Here is a 20,520-nt window from a genome sequence, read left to right on the forward strand (position 1 = left end):
TTTCCATCAGGCCACCATCTGTAAAGTTTTACCCTTCTGTGTTGTGTGGCACAGTGGAAACGCTGGTTCAGGATGAACTCTTCCACGTCGCACAGCTTGTGCTTGTTGGAGACTTGTTTGTTATTTTGGCCCAACTTGCTTCCCCAGTTGAGGGTAATGAGTGGTGTGGCCACCACTCATCCATATGTCACTTTAATTTTCATTATGGAAAGATGGCTCTATTTAGGGACTGAAGGGGACTGGCAGGGAGTCCTCAAGAAATGCTTATGTGACTGCTGTTCTTTGGCCAAACAAAATGACAGTAATGTGCTGCAGAGGCCTTTTACAATAAGTGAATTCTGCCTCTAAACAAGACAAAGAGGTTCTACTCAGGGAAAGCAGAGGGATCATGAAATCCTGCCGAAATTGAAGAGAACTGAAAAAATGGTCAATCTCAAAAATGGCACCTCTAGTGGTTGAGGAAGTGAACGACGGCCATCTCTGTGCCTGCCACAAGTAATGGAAAATGAAAAGCCCACAGAAATGCATGCATGAACTTCTTTTTGAATGGTCATAATTTTAAACAACATAGACATCAAACTGTTGCAGCTTCTCTCTGAAGGTGGAAATAGTGTCCTTTGACAGCAGTTTTCTAATGAGCTAAACACTTCACAACAAACATATTCACAGCAATTTGTGAAACATGGGCAGAGGTGTATTCCTACATCTGTCAGACCGTTGATTGCCCAAGAAACCACATAGCGAGAGGTAAAGCTAAAACCTTGATGAAAAAAAAATGTCCTTTACAGTGTGGGACATTAATTGATTAAATTGACATCCCGCTGCAAAGCAACTTCACTCAGTTTTCCTAAACGCTTTGGTTTTTAATGACCTTGTTAATTAGATTAATGACTGCTGGCATAAAAAGACCCCTTGAACTGAAGAACATCTGGGTAGAAGCAGCTGACTGTAGGGAGAGGTCGCTTACTGCATTTTTTCACATCCATTTAATCGATTGCAAAATGCATGGAGTTTCAACATTCTACATGAACCGCAGTCGTCGCATTGAATTGAATCTAAAAGGTTTCTTTCTATAAAGATGTTTGGCAGTTTATTTAAAACTGTTATAATTATTCAGTTCCTGCTGTCTTAATGGGGAAGCAATTCCACTGATAGAATTTATATGTTGGTTCGGGAAGTTTTCTTTTAAAAAATCCCTAACCTTTAGAAGGATATACTTTAGAAGTATAAAAAGGGTTATGAAAGGTCAATATGCAGACTATATTTCTTAATTGAAATTGTGTATGATTTATTTTGCTGTATATGGATGTGCATGTAGCAACGTTTGTGGTGCAAAAAAATGGCGAGCAATATTGAAGCTATCCAGCCGTACAGTTCAGATACTAGTTCGGCTGACGTAAACAAAGATGTACATGGATCTAGTCGTCTGCAAGTGGATGCAGCATCAGAATGGAGTGGAGCAGGGAGCTTGTGGCCCGCTGTTCACGTCACAGCTACACCCTTTTTTAAACGCCATTTTTTATTGTGCCCCTGATTCAAAACAATTTGAAATAAAGAAATACTCAGAAATGCAATTCTAAGCTTAATTTTCTTTAAATACATCCTCCATTATGAGAAAAATGCCACGATAACATGTTAAAACACAAAAAAACACTATTTTCATTGGAGTGGGTCTTTAAAAGTAAATGTGGTTAAGAATGAGTCCAACAGTTTTATGTAAAATTCAGAAGAGCAGTTCAAGATTGATACTTGCAGTAAAAGAACAAGTATCTTGAAACTAAATCTAAAAACAGTGCTTGAGTAACTGCACCCTGTGAGAGATCTTCTTGTGTAACCTAATGTTCAAGCACTTCAGCCGTTTTTGTTACAGCAACTCCACATAATGAAAAATAGATCCTTTACTGCTCTCAAAATGAAGGAGAGCCATTTACCAGCATTAATGGCAGCCTTCCCTGCAGCCTCCTGCAGTCGTGACGAATGGAGACAGTGGGGTTGGTGGAGGATTTGCATTTGATGTGTAATCATGCTGCCCTGCTGCTCAATGTCTCTTTGGTTTTGTCTCTGCAAGGAAACATCAGATTAATTGCGCACGGCTAAAGAGCTGCACTCAGCAGTCGTGTGCGCTGGCTCGTTAACAAAGAAAGGAGAATGGCACTAAGCAGCTGCAATGCTCTGTGAACACCTTCCTGCAACTTCACTTCAAGATAGACAACTATTAGCAGGTCTTGAACTCTCCCCTACTCCCACTCTTTTGTGTGCACAACATTTTCCTCCCAGGCCATGATATAGGGACTGAGGGAGTGATTCATCTGTCAAGCTCCTCTATTTCCTGAGAGCTGTTATCCTGCCATGTTCAAGGACTCTTTTAGGCCCAGCAGTGAACATACAAAGAGAAATTGAGAGCTGCGATGTACGCTTAGCTGATAAGTCTAGAAGTGAGAATTGCTTTTCTTCCAATCTAGCAGTCAGAAAGATTCGGGAAGAAAAGGGAAAGGCTAAAAAATACACAAACGGTTTCAAATAGGTCAACGACTTGTGTTAGTCAAGGAACACAGCATACTGCAAATATATATATGTTAATACATTAATTGGGCGGAAGTGGCTCAGGAGGTTGAGCAGGTCGTCCAAAGATCAAAGGGTAGGCGGTTCGATCCCCGCTCCCCCCAGTCAACTGTCGTTGTGTCCTTAGGCAAAACGCTTCACCCTCTCTGCTTCCAGTGTGGCTCCACTGGTGTGTGAATGCGTATGAATGTCCCGGTGACGGTCAGAGGGACCGTAGGCGCGAACTGGCAGCCACGCCTCTACCATCACCAATCATACATGAGGAGTGAATGAATAATGGACACATTGTAAGCGCTTTGAGCATCTGGAAAACACAGATAAATCTAATCCATTATTAGTGTGCTTTCTGACAAAAAAAAATCATGTTTGCATCAGACTATTTTTAAAAGTCACTGCAAGTGAAGTGTGTTTGTAAAAGCAGTTTGAATGCTGCAAAAGTTTGTGGGCATGTGAGTCTGTGGGTGTGTGTATGGTGACCTTATTGGTGTTGTGCATTCACAGAGAGCGTGCAGCTGAGGTGTTGGCTGTCTCCAAGCGTTCCTGCACAAACCAAACCTCCTCTGTTTCAATTCACTCCATCCACTCTGCCAGACGCCCAAAATGGCACCAATTGATCCATGAACATCCACGCATGCAGAGGCAGTGCCAGCCTAAAAGCAATGAAACATGTAAGCCGCAGATCCTCTGCTCTTTACTGCAGCACTGAGCTCTTTTCAGCTCCCAAATCGTGTTTGTGTGTAGAGAACACATTTTTCACCTGTTTCTAAAGAAGATTAATTTAAACTGATGCTTTTGCTTTTCAGCACAAACAAGCTGTACTGCAGCCTGGGTTTTGGGTATTCTAAATTTCAAATAAAGGCACATTTCTGCCAAAAAGAATGACAGGTTTACTTAAGCATGAAGTATTTTTCAAAAATACAATACAGTCTTGGTTAAAGGAGTGTATTATAAATGAATAATAAAAATGCTTTGAATTATTTCAAATGTATTAGCAAATGTAATCTGTGTGAAAAATCAAAGTTTTTTCAGGCTTAACAAGGCTATTGTGAGTGATAGCACAAAAACTACTCTCTATTTCAGCACCATGGACAGTACTGTGCTGTACTTGCCTCTTTTATTTGCTTCCTGAGTTTGTTCTCCTTGTGTTTTTCTTTTGCATACATTTTCTCTCATTGGCTAACATGGTACATTTGAAGAAAAAATATATATGTTTATATGGTTTGAGCTTTGGTTGCACGTTTTGGACTTAGATTTACTGTGAACTGGAATAACTGTACTGGAATAGTTGCTTTTGATGGTACATCAAGACCTTGTACACATTGCATTTTTACAAACTTGTGGGTGTCAATCAGTGTATAAACAGCATAACTGAGGTACACGTAAATTTTGTATAAACTCATTAATGTATTTTGTTTATAAGAAAGGACATTATGTCAATTAATTTTTGATCCAAATCTCAAAAAACTTCTGAAAAATATTGAAATTAACCACAAAAATCTATTTTAGAAACATAAAAAATAAACAAGTCTGAAACAAAGGAAAAAAAATGAGAGCTCAAATATAAAAAAGATATCTTTAAATTGATTCTGTTTGTGCCCTTAACATACCTGATCAGCATTGCTGATTCTTCTAAGTGACATGTTTTTTATAACAAACCTAAAAATATGATCAAATTGTAGGTAACCTGAAAGCACCAAGGAAAGACAAAATTATTTTTTAATTTTCTGGGCGTTCTGGACTAAGCATTTACACAAATAGGACATTGCCCTGTTAGTTTCCATCCATAAATAAATCTTTTTTTAAATTAATTCCCCTAAATGATTGTTATTCCACCGAAGACAAGAAAAGAAATGAATGCATTTAAACCCAGGTATGATTGACTGGCTTTTCTGTGCGGCTTAAGAATTGTTCTTTTCCTCTGCAAACCTAAAGGGTAGCCTAAGCTGTTCACAGACTAAAGAATGGAGGGAAACTGAAGATGGGCCTTTCGTCAAATAACTGCAAGATGCACAGAAACTTTTAAATTCAGCAGCATTTTTTTTTTCTGCCAGTCTTTATCGTCATTTCCAATGCTCCCTCTTTCCGTTACCATGACATAAGAGCAGGCCACTAATAGAAAGTGTGTCTGCTTGATTATTTTGATTATTTACTCTGTGCCTCTGCACCTGTTTCTGCTCAAATTCTAATAATCTGTTTTGGAACACTTGCTTTCAGGGTTGTGATGTGTCCTTTCTACCTCCAAACATAGGAAATGATAATTCACGAATCCGCTTGTATTTGCTGAAGAGATGAAGGTCCGGCAGTTAGTGCAGCTCTCACTGACAAACCTTCTTTTTATTTCCAGTGAGTCTTAAAAAATGTTTGCATTTATCTTTAGGAGCAATTAAAGTTTTGTCTAATACTTTTTAGAACCGGCTAAAGGAATTTAAGAAAAAAAAGCAGGAGAAATTTCCCAGAATTCTGTTAGCTACTTAGTTGTCAGTGGATGAGAAATAATCAGTTTGATTAGGACTTATAAAACCTTTGGCAGCAGTGGATGGTGTGGAGCCGCAGGGCTCCTCACAGTTCATGGATCAGAGAGCTCTCAGCTACATTGAACTGCATTCAGAAAGGGTCTCTTAAAAAAGGATTGTCTGCAAAAGAATTTCTTTACAATAATTTTGCAAATTAAATCCTATATATTCACCTACGAGCCTCTTTGTCTTTTGCACCTCAGCAAGCAGTCGTCTTTGGAAAGTCACATTCAGAATTTGAAATTTCTCTGAAGCGGATTTAGTGACTTTTACTATTTTTTTTTCTTGAATCTTGCCCAGCTTTGAGCACATCGTGACAACGTCGCAGTTCAGATGCCTGTGAGAGAAATTTAAAGAGGTCACCTTCTCAAGGGAGGGGGGGGGGTGACTGAGTCACAGTTGAGACTGCACACCAAGCTAAGCCGTCATGTGAGCCCCAGCCTAAGACTTTGGAGAAGAAACACAAGCCCAGCTGCCGGCAGACTGCCTCTCTTTCTCCCAGTCAGTCACAGAGGATGTAACTCTCCTGGTATTTCTAAATTTGATCAAATAGTTTTCCTTCCAGATTTAAAAATCTAGGACTCGTGTTAAGTAATTTAAGATATAATATCAGATATAAATCAGAAAGATATAATGCATTGTCTTGCCACAAAGACAAAGTTCTACTTCCCACTCGTGTCAGAATTCAAACCCTCTCAGTAACAAGCAACAGCCTATTGATTGTCTGTGTGGGTTACTGAGTTTGTATATTTAAAGGAATCCCACATCCAGGTCACTTCTGCTCACAAGCAATCTGTAAACTTTTCTATAGGTGGGAAAATGTACAGATATGTTTAGTCTATGTTTGCAGGCTTACAGACATAATGCAAAGAAATAACGAGATGTGGTCTGCCCTTGAGAGCCTTAAAGATCTAAAAGCAAAGTAGTGTTGAGTCATTTGTTTAAAAGGCTCCTTGAGGGTTGAGGCCACCTCCTGCAACACAGGGAACTGTTATATGCTGCTCAGTCTGGCCATGGCGCATTCTTACCCAGCAAGAATACCCTCATTTATGTGACAATGAAATATTTCTGGCAATGTTGCTGAGGAATTGGCCCAATTCATGTCAACAGCCATCTTTTCAGAGTCCATTTTTCTTTCACCGCAAGTAGGAGCCTTTGAAAAGTAATTGCATTTGTTACTTGATTAAAAGGTAAATTGCTGATTTACCTGATACTGCAGAAAGTTCTTCTGAACACACACAGCTAACATTAAAGTTTATTTTTTTTTTGCAAGCTGATGCTGTACTTTTGATTTATGCATCGCTGGCTTCAAGTTTTTTTTCTGTTTCTACAGAATGTTTTGGGTGATGAGGCAGTTATTTTGTTTGAGTCACATATGTTATTTTCATTACTTTAAAACAATCCATCTTTTATTTAGGTTACTTTGTATTTTTCACAACATGGAAGGCTCAGTAAAAGATAGGCAAAAAGATAGATAGTAAAAGATAGACTCTCACAGCCTCACTTGATTACAGCACATATGGTGTAAACAAAAAAAAATCAGCATTAATATCTGAACATATGTCCAGAAATGTTTTTTTCAGCCAACTAATTTAGGATTTGAGTTAAGGTGGACTATAGTTGATAAAGAAAATGCTAAGTCCCCATAATTTTTGTTTATATTTCTTTGCATAAATATAACACCTAGAGAGCAGATGAAATGCATGTATTTGTATGATTCATATCGGAATCTCTAAATGCCAAAAATGCACAAAACCTGGTCAAAAGTACTTTTTTACTGGTGAGTTTGTAGAGGTCTCCTTTAGTTAAAATCTACAAATACTGACCCAATATGGAAAGGGTTTTAAAATAAAATATGATAAATAATACTGCCCACTCAAATCATGTTAATGTAATTTTATTGACATTTTACATTAACCATATATTGAATATTTTGTTGAAAAGCTCAGGCAGAAAATTGTGAAAAAAAGTATGAGGCAAAAAACTAGCAGCATGCTTTTAGTTTTATTTCAGAACATTAAGAGCAGAAGTTCAGTCTTTGTTAGCATAGCATACCATAGTTTATTTAACATAAATCCACATGTGTAAATGTGCAAAAAAACAAAAGGGCTTAGCTATTTGCTGAACAATGTGTTCAACACTGAACCACATGTTCCATGTCACATAAAAAACACATTGGTATTTAAGAAATAGTACGCTTTAGATATGATACCTATTCCCTTAACTTCATAAAAGGGCTTCTACCTGAAACAACATTTAAACACTGAAGAAAAACCCAACCTTCAGAAAGTAAAAAGACCTTGTTTCAGGAAATTGTTTTTCTTATTTAAAGCAAATCTACCAATGGGGTAAGAATTTTTCACTTCGACCCAGGGGATCTGTTTCTGCTGTAAAGTCATTTAAAATGACTAAAAGCCAATGCATGGAGTGTGGCAGTGCGGCTTTTATTGTGTACTTCAGGATCATGTTTATAAAAAGCTGTTGTGTGTTTAGAAATGTGCATTGCACCACAAATGTCCAGGCTGTAAAATGAAACCACTAACAGGAACTAAAGGCTAAACTAAAGGTGCCAAATATTTTTGCCTCATCGCTGACATTGCTGAAAACTCAGGTACGTCCCAGGCCAGCACTGTGGTTTCTTAGTGAAGTATTACATTGTCATGTGTGTGATGTTTGATTTTTCTGGCTTTATATTTCTGCACCAGTATTCTTCTTGTTTGAATATGCATCATTCTTTCGGTCAAAATTTGAATAATTGATGGTAAAATGCCCTTGATGGTGTTCCTGCCTTCTGGTTGGAGCTAAAGGTACCATCTGTTTACAAAGTCAACCAAGACTGACTGTCAGTTGTTTGTGCACCTACTGATAAGAGACTGAGGTGCACTTTGACCCCAGTATTTCAAATGAGAGTACAGTGAATGTCACTTTCACATGATTATCTCAGTTTGGGGCTTTTGAACCTGTCTAGCTTTAACTGTAAGTTAACTTAAGAGCTTAGCATTAACAAGCGTTAAAAATGTTTAAACCCCGAATATCCAGCTTAGCTTAGAATGACAAAAAGACTGGAAAATAACCCTCTTAAGGCATTATCTAACATCCCCTTTAATCCTTTTCTTTGAGCAGCTACTAATACATTTCCAAATATCATGCACACTCCAGCTTATGATGTTCAGTGTCACCTGTTAGAGCAGATTCTCAGTTTCTCTTTCTTCCCCTCGAGAAATGAGGTCCTCTTCTCTGGATTTATCTTTTTGAGCTGATAAAGAAGTGTTTATTTAAAGTCTGGACACTGATGCACCCAGACATCGGTCATCTTACCGTCTTCTTATCAACCGTCTGACTCCGTTCCACGCCAGCCCTTTTGAAATACTCAAACCCTCCGAGTGCAAGTCACAGACGTGCTCCGCTCTCTGTGGATCCCTGAGCGAGTAAAGTGGTGGCGCACAGTGAGGACCACTTGTCTTTAAAGGCCATACCTGATCTGAATGCTCTCTGCTGAGCACTTCACTGTGAAGGTCACCAGCAGGAAGGAGGAGGAGGAGGAGGAGGAGGAGGACGGGGGGTGTCGGCTAAGTCACTGTGCTCTGAATACTTAGTAGCTCTGCTGGGGACATGTCAGCTCCCATGTCTGTAACACTTATCAGCAAGTGGCTGAGCCATTTGACAGCGACCAGGTCTTTCTGCTGTCGGAGCACTTTTTGAAAAGTATGGCTGGTTAAATGATTCATTGGTCGTATAAAAAAATACACGTGCAGCTGCACATTCTCACTGCAGTGCCATAAGATTATCCTCAACCATGAGTGTTAAAGATATAAAAGCTCATGAGCAGCTGAGTTCTCCTTTGGAAATTATTTTTCCAGTATAACTAAAACAAATGATAAGATTTTGGGCAGAAAATGTCGCTTTAATGCATAGCTTTTTTTTTTTTTAAATATAATCATGATAAATGACCCACAGTGATAAAAGTTTTCTTGTAGCTTTTGAAAGCTTCCTTAAATGAAGGTGGATTTTGTCGAACAGATTATGTGCTAATAAAGGATGATGAGAATGAAACCCTCTGTTGAGTCACATCAGACTTGTGAAGAAAAGCAGCGTGGAAGTGTGTGCAATAAGTCCTGAACAGTCCGTGCTTTTCCACTGCAGTTTTAAAGAGTTTATGATTACAATTTCAAAAGGTTGCATGATTTCCACAGTCGTCTTTCTTCAATGAATTTAAAATCAGCTGTGGTTCTTCTGGAGTTTGTTCTCAGAAGTTTATAGATTCTATGCCGAGTCAATAAGATCTCTGCAGACAGGCCCTCTGCACATGTTTTTTTTTGTTTTGTTTCTGCACAGCGATAAAAAGAGCAGACATACTTCTAAAGCCAATGGAGTGCTGTTTGATTGCATCAGTTTCATGCAATGCTCAGTTTCATTGAAGAAAACAGCAAAGTAAAAAGGTGCTGGGAGCTGTTCAAACAAGTATTGAAGAGGTTTGGCAAAGTGAAGCTGGACTTGAGGTGTAGCTGTGTTCTAAAGTCAGTCAAATTACCAGTGCAGTCGTTGAAAATCTGCACTTTTAAACTGTTCCATGGCAACAAGACCATAATATCTCAGAGAATTATAGAGATCATACAGAATTATATTGCAAAACTACCATTTATTGTATGATGAACCAAGTTAGTTTGAGGTTACCCATAAAAATTGGTTTTCTTCCGGCTCCAGTAAAATGAAGTCAATGCAGTCGCCATTTTTTCACAATATTGACACCACCATCATTGTGTGAATGAGTTTGTATGTGCAATTGATACTGTGAGCGTAAGACACTTTGGGCCTTCAGAGAAGGTCAAAAAGCTATATCATTAAACGCTATTTATCATGTTAGAACCAGGCGTCATCAGATTGGTCCACGTCGGTCCAGGTGAAGATTTCAATGGCAACTACTCCAGCCAATCAGGAGCTGCAAGGTCACACCCCTACCACTTAAAAGTGGGCTTAAAAGAATCTGTCAATCAAACGTTTTCAAACATTTGATGTAAGAACACACACTTTTATTAGGGGCATCTGATTGGTCAGTTTATAACTTGAATAACCTGCACTATAGAAAAGAATTCATGAAAAAGAAAAAAACAAGTAAAGCAGAGGGTGAGCAACAACAGGGCAAAATTTGTTGTTTCCTTTTTAATTATGTAAAACAACAGTTTCCCACACGTTGAAGATGCCGATTGGACAGATGGGTTTTTGTTGCTAAAGATTCTGATAAATACACATGTTTCTATTTGAATGTTAAAGAATAATGACATAAAGTGAATCAGCAAATTGTCCACAACAAACTTCTCTAAAGTTTCCGATTTTGAGTGCAGCAGCAACAACTGCTAATCCTGTCAGAAACTGCTTGGTTGTTGTCTTAACTAATAAAAGTAAAGGATTTTTCATTCATTCATTTTCTTAACCGTTTATTCCCTTTCGGGGTCACGGGGTTGCCGGAGCCTATCCCGGCCACTTGGGCGTAGGCAAGGGATACCCTGGACTGGTCGCCAGTCTGTCGCAGGGTGGAATATCCTCAATCACACATCCATTCACTCTCACACTCACACCTTTGGACAATTTAGAGTTGCCAATCAACCTATGAAGCATATTTTTGGACAGTGGGAGGAAGCCGGAGATCCCGGAGAAAACCCACGCATGCACGTGGAGAACATGCAAACTCCACACAGAAAGGTCCCCCATTGATGTTGTGTTTTTCATGTCCCCCAGCCGGGACTTGAACCGGGGGCCTTCTTGCTGTGAGGCAAGAGCGCTAACCACTGCGCCACCGTGCAGCCCAAGTAAAGGATTTTCCCTCAACTATATAATACAAAAACCATTCTAGTATAAACCAAAATATAATAACATATCAAAAAAGATGCTGTTCTTGCTGTACGCTCTCCTCCAAGAGCAAGGATCTGTTACTGACAAAAAAACAGTGTACATGGGTTTTACACTTCCTCATATATCACCAAGAGTGATGCAGCATGTGATACCTTAAAGTTAGTGCTGTCAGAGTTAAGAGTGCTGGCTCTGCTCTAAACAATATTTATTCTGCCAAGATACAATTCAATACAGTCCATGATGTGTTTCTGTCACAATCCGTTTTCCACAGCCTGAAATATTTAGCTCACTGTTTTTTAGATAATGAAGCTGTGCAAACATCTGATTGATATCATTCTGTGGTCACCCGTCTTCTGTACTCAGAGTTTTCCTGTGAACAGCTCTTTCTAATTTATACTCAGATAAAAATAAATAAATAAAAGTATGAAGCAAACTTATTTGTGTTACGATATATGAATTTAACGATGTGACAAAATGCATTCTACATATGAAATTTATCTTAAACGCTGAGAAAAGCCATTTTTCATATATTTTTAATAGAAGTAAACTGGTATTTAAAAGGAATGAGATCACAAAAGGATACTTTTTTTATTCAAATATTGCAGTATACTGGTCTTATTATTAGCAGTGGAATTGACAGAATTTAGGATTATTCCTGAATTTAAAGCTTGCAAGCTGTAAATCATCTTTTCATTTTGAACTGTTTTTTTATGTTAAAGCGATGTGCTTGTTTTAACAGTTTTATTAATGAACACTGTTCAATAGCACTAACTGCTTTTTAAAAGAACTCGCTGAAACCCATACATGTTCCTGTGACTACAGCAGAGGAGCTGCTCAAAACATGGAACTCTTGCTGAGAAAAGACATTTTAACAGAAGCATATCATGATAGAGCAGTGAGAATAATAGATTTGTGCCCTATAGTCATATTAGAAGCCCATTCTTGCCTAATATACAGACATAGGTGCCTGTTCAAAGCTGATTTGGATGCTGTCTGTCAGTAGCTGACAGTAAATCCTGAACCTCATGAGTAAACAGGACTTTTGGAAGTCCCTCAGCGGTGCTTTCTTTCAGTGTCACCGCTCAGCCAGGTTACCGTCTGCTCAGCTTCTTCCTTTCATATGTCTCATGCACTGATTCATCACATTGGGCAGTGAGCTCTGCAAATACACACAACAACCCTCAGGAGTCTGGATTTACTGTAGTGCATGTCATGCTGTTATGAGATATGCTAGCGGTAAATTTGCACGTTTAAATTCATCTGTCAGGCCGCTGACAGTTGTGACTGACTGACAAAGCACCAAAAGTAATGACACATAAAATAACACATAAAAAAATCTGTTGGGTCAAAATTTACCGAAAAAAAAGAAGATAAATATGTTTTTTTATCATAGAATTGATAGATATTCCAGTTTAAAACAGTTTTACCATGAGCAAAAAAGATCTGCAAAATAGGTTGTTTAACATCTGAAATGAGACAGAAAGTGCTGCTCCAGTGCAGTTAAATTAAAGTGTATTCACATACATATTTTTATTCTATTGGACATTTTTCCTTAGTTTTTGTCAGCTTGATCATTTAAAAATGCCCAAACACAGAATCAGGAAACTGCTGTTTACTTTTTGAATTTCTGTTTGGTTGCAGCTTTTGACCATTTTTTGTTGGTTTTCTTTAAGATTCAGATCAATAGTGGTGTGACTTACGTGTTCCTCCTCTAATCCCTCAGGTTTCGCCATCCTCCAAGCCATAATGGAGTCAGCTGTGGCCAATAACTGGCAGGTGACGGCTCGCTCTGTGGGAAGTATTGTGGACCCCACAGAGTACAGGCGCATCATCGAGGAGATGGACCGCCGGCAGGAGAAGCGCTTTCTCATCGACTGTGAGGTGGAGAGGATCAACTTGATCCTCCAGGAGGTACTGAGCCGGCTCAGTATGATTGTTTAGCCTGTCTGGATTGAAAGAAGTTACAGTTTGGGAACAAACTTTAGCAGATCCTTAAAAAAAAAAAAAAAAAGCCTGTTCTTTTCTCGTGTTATTTTGAAGCAGCATATTCATTTTCACATTCTCTAAAGTCAGACTGCTGGATTTTTCTGATCCATGCTTTTCATTTCCCTCCATTACCACCCAAAACTCTCTGAGAGATGATCACATTTTCCCAAGGTGTTATCAACATTCTCATTTTTAATTCATGGTGAAACAATCAGGAAGGCTTCAATAGACAAAGACTTGTGATGTCTGCTGTTTTTTGTGTTCCTGCATGTTGTGTGAAGTCACATGAGGCTGATTCACATGCTGAAATTAGACAGCCTGCTCATTTAGTTTGTTGGATAATTATCAGTTCTGTTTGTTGATTGTTAAGTGTGCAGCTCTGAAGCTGCAGAGAGCAAAAGACTATTTAGGTTTTTATTATTTTATAAAATTTGACAAAGGTTTGCAGAAAAGATTAACAAAAATGCTCTCATTTAAAAATTAAATCATTATCTGTAGTTTTAAGCTTTTGAATTAACCTCAAAAAGGAAGATTGATTTGACCCTGCAGGAGTACTTTGAGAAATACATTGAATATTTTTTTCACTTTTATTTTAACATTATTACAACAGATTTGAACTGGCTCAGACTAGCTTTAGACCAGGTTTAGACCATGGTTCTAAACTCATGGTTCTAAACCCATTCTGGACCCTGAGGACTTTTTGTTTAGTTTCTTTGCTTAAACGCACCTTCCTCTAATGACAGTCATTAAGTTATCCCAGGTGTGTTTTAGCGGGGTAACATAGAAAACATGCAGGTTGGTGGGCCCTAAGAACTGGAGTTCAGAAATCCCGGTTTAGGCTCCAAAGTTTAAATTAATTATTTGTGAACTGATGTCATTGTTTGTCTTTGCAAAGATTCTTATGTGGAAAAACTGTTTTGTTAAAAAAACGTGCAAACTCTTGAAGCAATTTATCACAGTGTGAAAAAGTTCATAGCTTCAAATAATCAAGTCAGGGTGATGATAATTTCACACCTATTATTTTTCTTTGCCTTTGCTTTTTTTTCAAATAACAATTTTTAACAAAAAGGAACTGTTTCTGCCATAAATAAGAGGCAAAAGAAATGTTGTGATTTCCCAGTAGACATGTACAGGTATTTCAAAAATGTTTTTTTAGGCTTTGATGGAAAAAAATTTAAATCTCTAAATTTGTTGTTTTCAGAAAACCTTTAACTATTTTATTAACTAGTCTTTTTAGATGTTTTTCACTCCAGTACAGAAAACGACGCAAATAAATAAATCATCAGGCTCTTTCCGATTTAAACAAAACTTAATTTTTGCCTGAAAACCTACTGCCATGTAAACCTACCCACATATTTAAAATGCATCTATTTTTTTCTGATTATTTTGTCCCACACTCTTCCAAAAAAATAAAAATAAAAACAAATCCCAGCAGAAGAATTCTGTCAGTCCTATTTGAAAGTGTAGGAGAGGCATCAGTATAAGTGATGCCTAATTTCATAGGACACTGCCTCCTGAGAACAGTTGCTGAACAGCTCAGACTGTTTAGGTGAATACTGGCAAATGCCCAGCTGCTGTCAAGCATATTTTAGTGCTGAGTGCAGTTTACTTACTGTAAAAAGAGTCTGATTGGTAAAGTGCTGCCCTAAGGCTTGTTCTTCTAGACTATTTCCTAAAACCACTCCTTGATCTAGTTCACTACAAGTATAAAAGTCATCTGTTTAAAGGAAAACCTTTGTTTGTTTTCATTCTGCATTCCATTAATAAGGGACAACCTCTACACTCCGTGTTTAAGGTTGTGCAACTTTCAGTACATTAATGACTGTCTTTTCTTTATTCCATCAAATAGTATAGAAATTTTTACATTCTTGTCAAATTTTAAGACCCAATATGACAAAAAAAATGTATTTATTCAAATTGTTGTGAATCAGGAGCAGACAAAAATACAGTTTAAAAATAAATGTAAATGTTACTTTAAAACGACAATTGTTGGGCCATAAGCGCCCTGCTCTGCTCCATTCTGATGCATCCACTTGCAGACAAATAGATCCATGTACAATAGATCCATGTACGTCTTTATTTTCCTCATCTGAGCTTGCACCTGACTCAAAACTGTACGGCTCTAATCTGTTTGCTCAGCTGTTGGACAGAACAAGTTTAAAAAAAAAAAAAAAAAAAACTGTACGGCTGGATAGCTTTGATATTGCTTGCCATTTTTGTTGCACCAGTAATGTTAGGTTGGAGGTGTAAGGGGCAGTACACTAGAGAGAGCGTGTAAACGGAGAGCTCTCAGCAAATGGGAGATGAAGGCGGAGCAAGGTTGCTCTGTGTCAAGAGTTCTGCCCACAACTTGGAGGCAAATTCTTAATAAACGCTTGCCACTCTGCAGAAACGATGTCCAAGAAAACGACACAGGTTTTATATGGGATACAATCAGCAAAATCATAATTAAAAGACCACTGGGAAGCTTTTAAAATAGATCAAAATGCTATCAGAGTGGGACCTTAGGTCTTGACATGATCTTGTCTTCCCATAACCTGTGATGGTACATATTTTTTACTAAGATTCAACTATTATAATTCATATGAAAATCTTTCTTAAAACTTGCATCCAGTTAAGCATAGTTTTTCCACAGATGAACTCCTGTTAAAGGGAAAAATCATGACATAAAGTACAAAAAGGAAATTTGATTCATTAGATCTATGCTGTTGAGAGATCTCAAAGGATACGTGCAATATGCTATATAAAAGTGACCAAATAAAAATGCATGAGGTGGGGTTTTGTGATGTACACAACTAAAGAGAAAAGGATTTCCATAGAAAAATATTTGCATGATTCATTTGTACTTGAAACCCTTAGGTATAAGTAGATCCTAACTGTGGCTCTTTGGAAAGAAGTATGAAGGCTTTGAGCTTTACTCTACAGAGGTGTTGCTCTGTCTCCTTCTACCCAGAATATTTTTGAGGTCTAAATGTTTGCCTTATCTGGTATTTAGTATTACTTTAACACAGTTTTTTGCTTAAAATCTTCTTAAAGGACCCTGCGACAGACTAGCGACCTGTCCAGGGTGAACCCTGCCTTTGTCCAATAGTAGCCAGGACAGGCTCCGGCAAACCCCGTGACCCCCAAAAGGGAAACAGTGGGTATAGAAAATGGATGGATGGTCAGTCTGTGACACGTCGGGTTGTTTAAATCATAATCCCTTTATCTGCCACAAATGAACGTGGCATCACAGACAGCATCTGCCTGCCAAGAGTCTCTCCAGATGCTCCAGAGTGAAAAGCCACACCTCACGTCTCTTGAGAGTTATTCTCTCATTCAAGCTGGGGCATCAACACTTGCTTTAGTGTAATATCAGCTCCAATGTAAGTAGGACACACTGTCCCATAACAGCAACAACAATGAGTCTACTATAAATAGCCTACCCTCCTAGCCAGAGGGAAGATCTCTCATGAAGGCGGAAGTGAGCAAACATAACCGACATCACTCAGGCATCAGAAGGTAACACGTATTCACTTGATGTTGCTTTCAAGTGCACGAGATTATCTCTCCATCTCACTTGATATGGAGACAGTCATCATTCAGGTTTGGATGATTACTCATCTGCTTTTGCTTGTTGATGACTATGTTGTGAGCATTTCTTCAGCTGCATCAAGTAAAGTAAAGATGGAGCGACAGCACCTTTGAGGCTTCTCATCAATAATTGAATCTCGGTAGATTTGTTGTTGCCCCCTAAGAGGATCCGTCACCTCCAGCCTCCTGCTGCACGGTGGAAAGGCAGAGCTGTGATAGCTTGTGGGGTCCTCAGAGTCTGGTTCTGCAGAAAGAAATGAGAGCTCTGCTGAAACCCCAGTGGCACACTGATTCCACATTCAGTAAGCATGAAAGTAACATCTGAAACTTCATGTGAGATCACATGATGATCCTTGGAGTCAAAGATTTTCTGGCATTTGTTCATGTCTGAGGCCTTTACAGCTTTGGAAAATGCTGCTGGTAGAGCTTTTTCTCAACCCTTTACAGAAACATTTAAGCAAAAATACACAACCAGAGGACCACAGCCAACCTAACACGCATTTGCTGCTTTACTGACAGTGCTAAGCACCACACCACTGCGCTGCCTAAATCAATGCCATCATCTCAGATAAGAGATTCAGATTTGCTGAGACAACTTCAAACCTACTTCCCTTCCTGACAGCCCTCATGAGAGCAGAGAAGCCGATGAGTCTCCTCTTGGATAAACGGTCAATTTGAGCAGCTTTACAACCTGAAACTACAAAGTCCTTTGATTTGGAGGACTGAAAACACCAAATAATCCCGATTCTCTTTTTAAAAAAAAACCTTATGTGTGCATGTGTGTGTTCTGTTTGCAGTTTTCCTTTCCAAGGCATAATATTTAAGAAACCTTTGGAGTGTGAGTTGTGTAGACTCAGGACAGTGTGGAGGAGAGATCTTAGTTGTCGTTTTGCTTTAAAATCATGTCACCCATCATAAAGTGGAAAAACTCTTTATTGTTTGGACAATCTCAAACATAATTAGAGGAGCAGTTGACGAGTCTCGGATGAATTTGACTTTGTCACATGAAAGATTGGAATTCAAATCACTTTTAATGAACATTTGCCTGCTCATTTTGATTAAAAAAAACGTTTTTTTTAAACAAATATTCTTATTCAAAATTTATTTTTACGCATTTTTCACAAAGTTTCCTTTCTGTAAATTTAATTTCCAACCCAGAATGTTTCATTTCAACATCCAGCTATTTGTTTTCTCTTGTTCATCACATCCTTACAATCTGCAGTCCTTCTTATATCTTGTTGACATTGAAGGTGACGACATCCACCGTGTCTTTGTGCAGATGACAGGACTCGAAGTCAGGTTGAAACTACCTTAACGTGCTCCCCTACTATCATGGCTTTCTGTCACTTAAAAGCATACGTAGCATTAACCATCATCAAAACGCAATTCAGTGCTTTAGGTTCAGCAGAAGCTTAGATAGTTTTCCACCTGCCTAGAGGCAGAGAGCTCCACAAAATGACGTCATCGTGTTTATTGTCACATGAAGACAGCTCTCCAAAGAAAGAAAGAGCCAGCGGACTGATGAAGACTGTTGACATGTTTAGCGATCTTCTGCACTTTCATGCCGTCCATCAGCAAACATGTCAAAAAGAAAAGAAAAAACGTTTCTTCCTCTGGGTTTAACCAAGTGTTAGCACATACCTTGGTTATTATTTAGCACAAAAAAGTCATAAATAATTGTTTTTTATTTTTTAGACTTAATTTAACCATCATTAAAAGTGTGAGATGTCATTTTCAGAATAAGTGTCAGATTTGTTCAGTTTATTTCAAATTACGATTTACGAAAACTACTGATCCCTGTTGGAACATTAATATCTACATTTATGTATGTTGACACTGAAAGCATGATTCTTTCATCCGCTTCATTTACCACTCAATATCTACTCTATACTGTATTTGATCAATTATATATGAAAGAGTGGCTTGAAAAGTGGGATTATGATGCTGCACCTTGAGCTATGTCACATCCAACAAAGAGCATTCTATACCGCTAATTAAATTTATTTCATTTTTGTGTTTTCACTTTAGCTATTTAACTAGAAATCTGCATTGGAAAAGGAAAATCTTTGGTCTCATAAATAGTACGGTTTTCTTTATGTCAGCTTGTTTGTCCTAAGGAAACACTTAAGAAAACAAGTTAAAGGAAGACACACATATAACTGCAACCCAGAATATTGCAATTTTATCAACCTGTTTTACTAACTAAAGCTGCCAGTCAATAAAATAAAAGGACTGAATTCCAACAGTATTTGGCTAGTAGTTGTGCATTCAGACAAATGCTCTTTGTTGGATTATTGATTTTTGAGGCAAAGTTTTGCTGGAACATTTCTCTGATATTCCGCCTTATTCTTCCTCATCATTAACCAGATTCTTTTCCTCTATACTTTGTCCAGTTTTGAGTACTAAAGTAATAATTAGCTGTATAAGAGGACAGTTATGAGCTTCAGGATTTTGTGTCCTACATCTGAGGAAGGCACGTGACCAGTCACTGTGAGGAAAAGAAGCCTTCATCAGTGAGGAGTGAGTCAAATCCTCTTGAAGGCACTTGGGCAGACATCCAGCTCTGCACAGGATTGTGGCTTCAGCCTGCTTAATTAGAAACTGTTCCCCTGGGAATTTTTAGGCTGATGCTCATGCTGCTCAGCTTGGCTCAGGCCGGCCAGCAAACCTGCTCCTCCTCCTCCACAGTGGCAGGAGGACAGACAAATACCCGTTCACAGTTGGCTCTTTTTCTCCAAAGACACCTTCAGCTCTGATTCTGCCCGCAGCAAAGACATGACCACTGTTTTATGTTTCGGTTTTTGGTGTTTAAAACTTACATTCAAAGAACCAGAAATGAAAATAGAAGCTGAAAAGGATTAATCCACATATCTAAATGTTTCTTTTAAATATATGAAGTTTTTTTTTGGCTCTTTCTGTGGCTTCATCTGAATATGAGATCATAAAACCATGACCTTTCTGAAAATAGGAAATAGATGAGATAAAGAAACCCCACAGTTATTGGAACCCACTCAACACGCCCGTTGAAGAGCTAAACATTTGGCAGCTGCCTGTCAGTCCAAACACTAAATGATAACCCCATAACAGTTTTTCTGATTATACAAAAGACATGTTCAAACCAGCCTCCAGTTAGACAATATGATATTAAATATTACAAACAAAGACTGACTTGTTTGCTCAACAACTCATAAATGGATACCTGCTGAAGTGAAGCTGGCTCCAAATACTTTTCTATCTCAAATGTGCTTCAGTCAAGAAGTTAAAAACCCACATAAAGAAAATGTTTTTTGTTTTTGTTTTTAATTAATTAAGCTCAAAAGTGCATTTCTAGGGATGTTTTTGTTCAAATAGTCATGAATCAGGAGCAGATGAAAAAATGCTGTTTAAAAAATGATTTGTGATGTAGAAAACGCGCTGGGCGGGCTACTAGCTCCCTGCTCAGAGGTCTCGGCTATGGGGAGGGGAAGGGAGGCGGGGTTGCTCCATGCCAACAGTCCCGCCCACAACTTAGGGACGAATTTCTAAATAACTGCTGCTTCTCTGCAGAAGATATGTCTTAGAAAATGACAGTTTTTTTTAAAATCACAATTAAAAGACCACTGGGAATGCTTTAAAAAAGATCAAAAGATGATTAGAGTGGGTCTATAAAGCTTTGTTGCTAGAGCTCAACACAAAAGTAATTTTGGATTTAGCTCGTGCTGGTTTGCAGCGCCTTCCGTCCATGAAACCAGGGTTCGACTCCGGGCTGCTCCCTGTTCCCTTCTCTACCCCTGTGCCGGTTCCAAGCCCGGTTTGAGAAGGTTGCGTCAGGAAGGGCATCCGCCGTAAAACATTGCCAAATTTACCATGCGACTTGTTCGCTGTGGCGACCCCTGATGGGAGAAGCCGAAAGAGGAAGTACTTAATGTAATTAACAGCAGTTTTTTACACTTAAAAATGACCCTTTTCATTAGAGCTGATTTAAGCCATATAAAATGTAAAATTGTGCTTTTTTTATTTAAAAAAGAGCAATTTTCTTAGTTTCACTTTGCTAAAA

The 20,520-nt window shown here is 38.4% G+C and overlaps 1 protein-coding gene across 6 annotated transcripts in view; it reads left to right on the forward strand.

Moving 5' to 3' along the window:
- gria3a (glutamate receptor, ionotropic, AMPA 3a) overlaps positions 1–20,520 on the forward strand; it is a 77,452-nt gene that overhangs the window by 22,243 nt on the left and 34,689 nt on the right. For all 6 annotated transcript variants that reach the window (XR_013647633.1, XR_909990.4, XM_078931265.1 and 3 more), the window contains one exon: positions 12,649–12,836. Coding sequence is in view for 4 of the 6 variants with exons in the window: in XM_078931265.1 (XP_078787391.1) it covers positions 12,649–12,836 (188 nt within the window). In the remaining 2 variants the exon portion in view is untranslated. The remainder of the gene's footprint in view (positions 1–12,648; positions 12,837–20,520) is intronic.

Source organism: Oryzias latipes, chromosome 14 (assembly GCF_053564925.1).
Source record: "Oryzias latipes strain Hd-rR chromosome 14, Olatipes_Hd-rR_3.1".
Taxonomy (NCBI): domain Eukaryota; kingdom Metazoa; phylum Chordata; class Actinopteri; order Beloniformes; family Adrianichthyidae; genus Oryzias; species Oryzias latipes.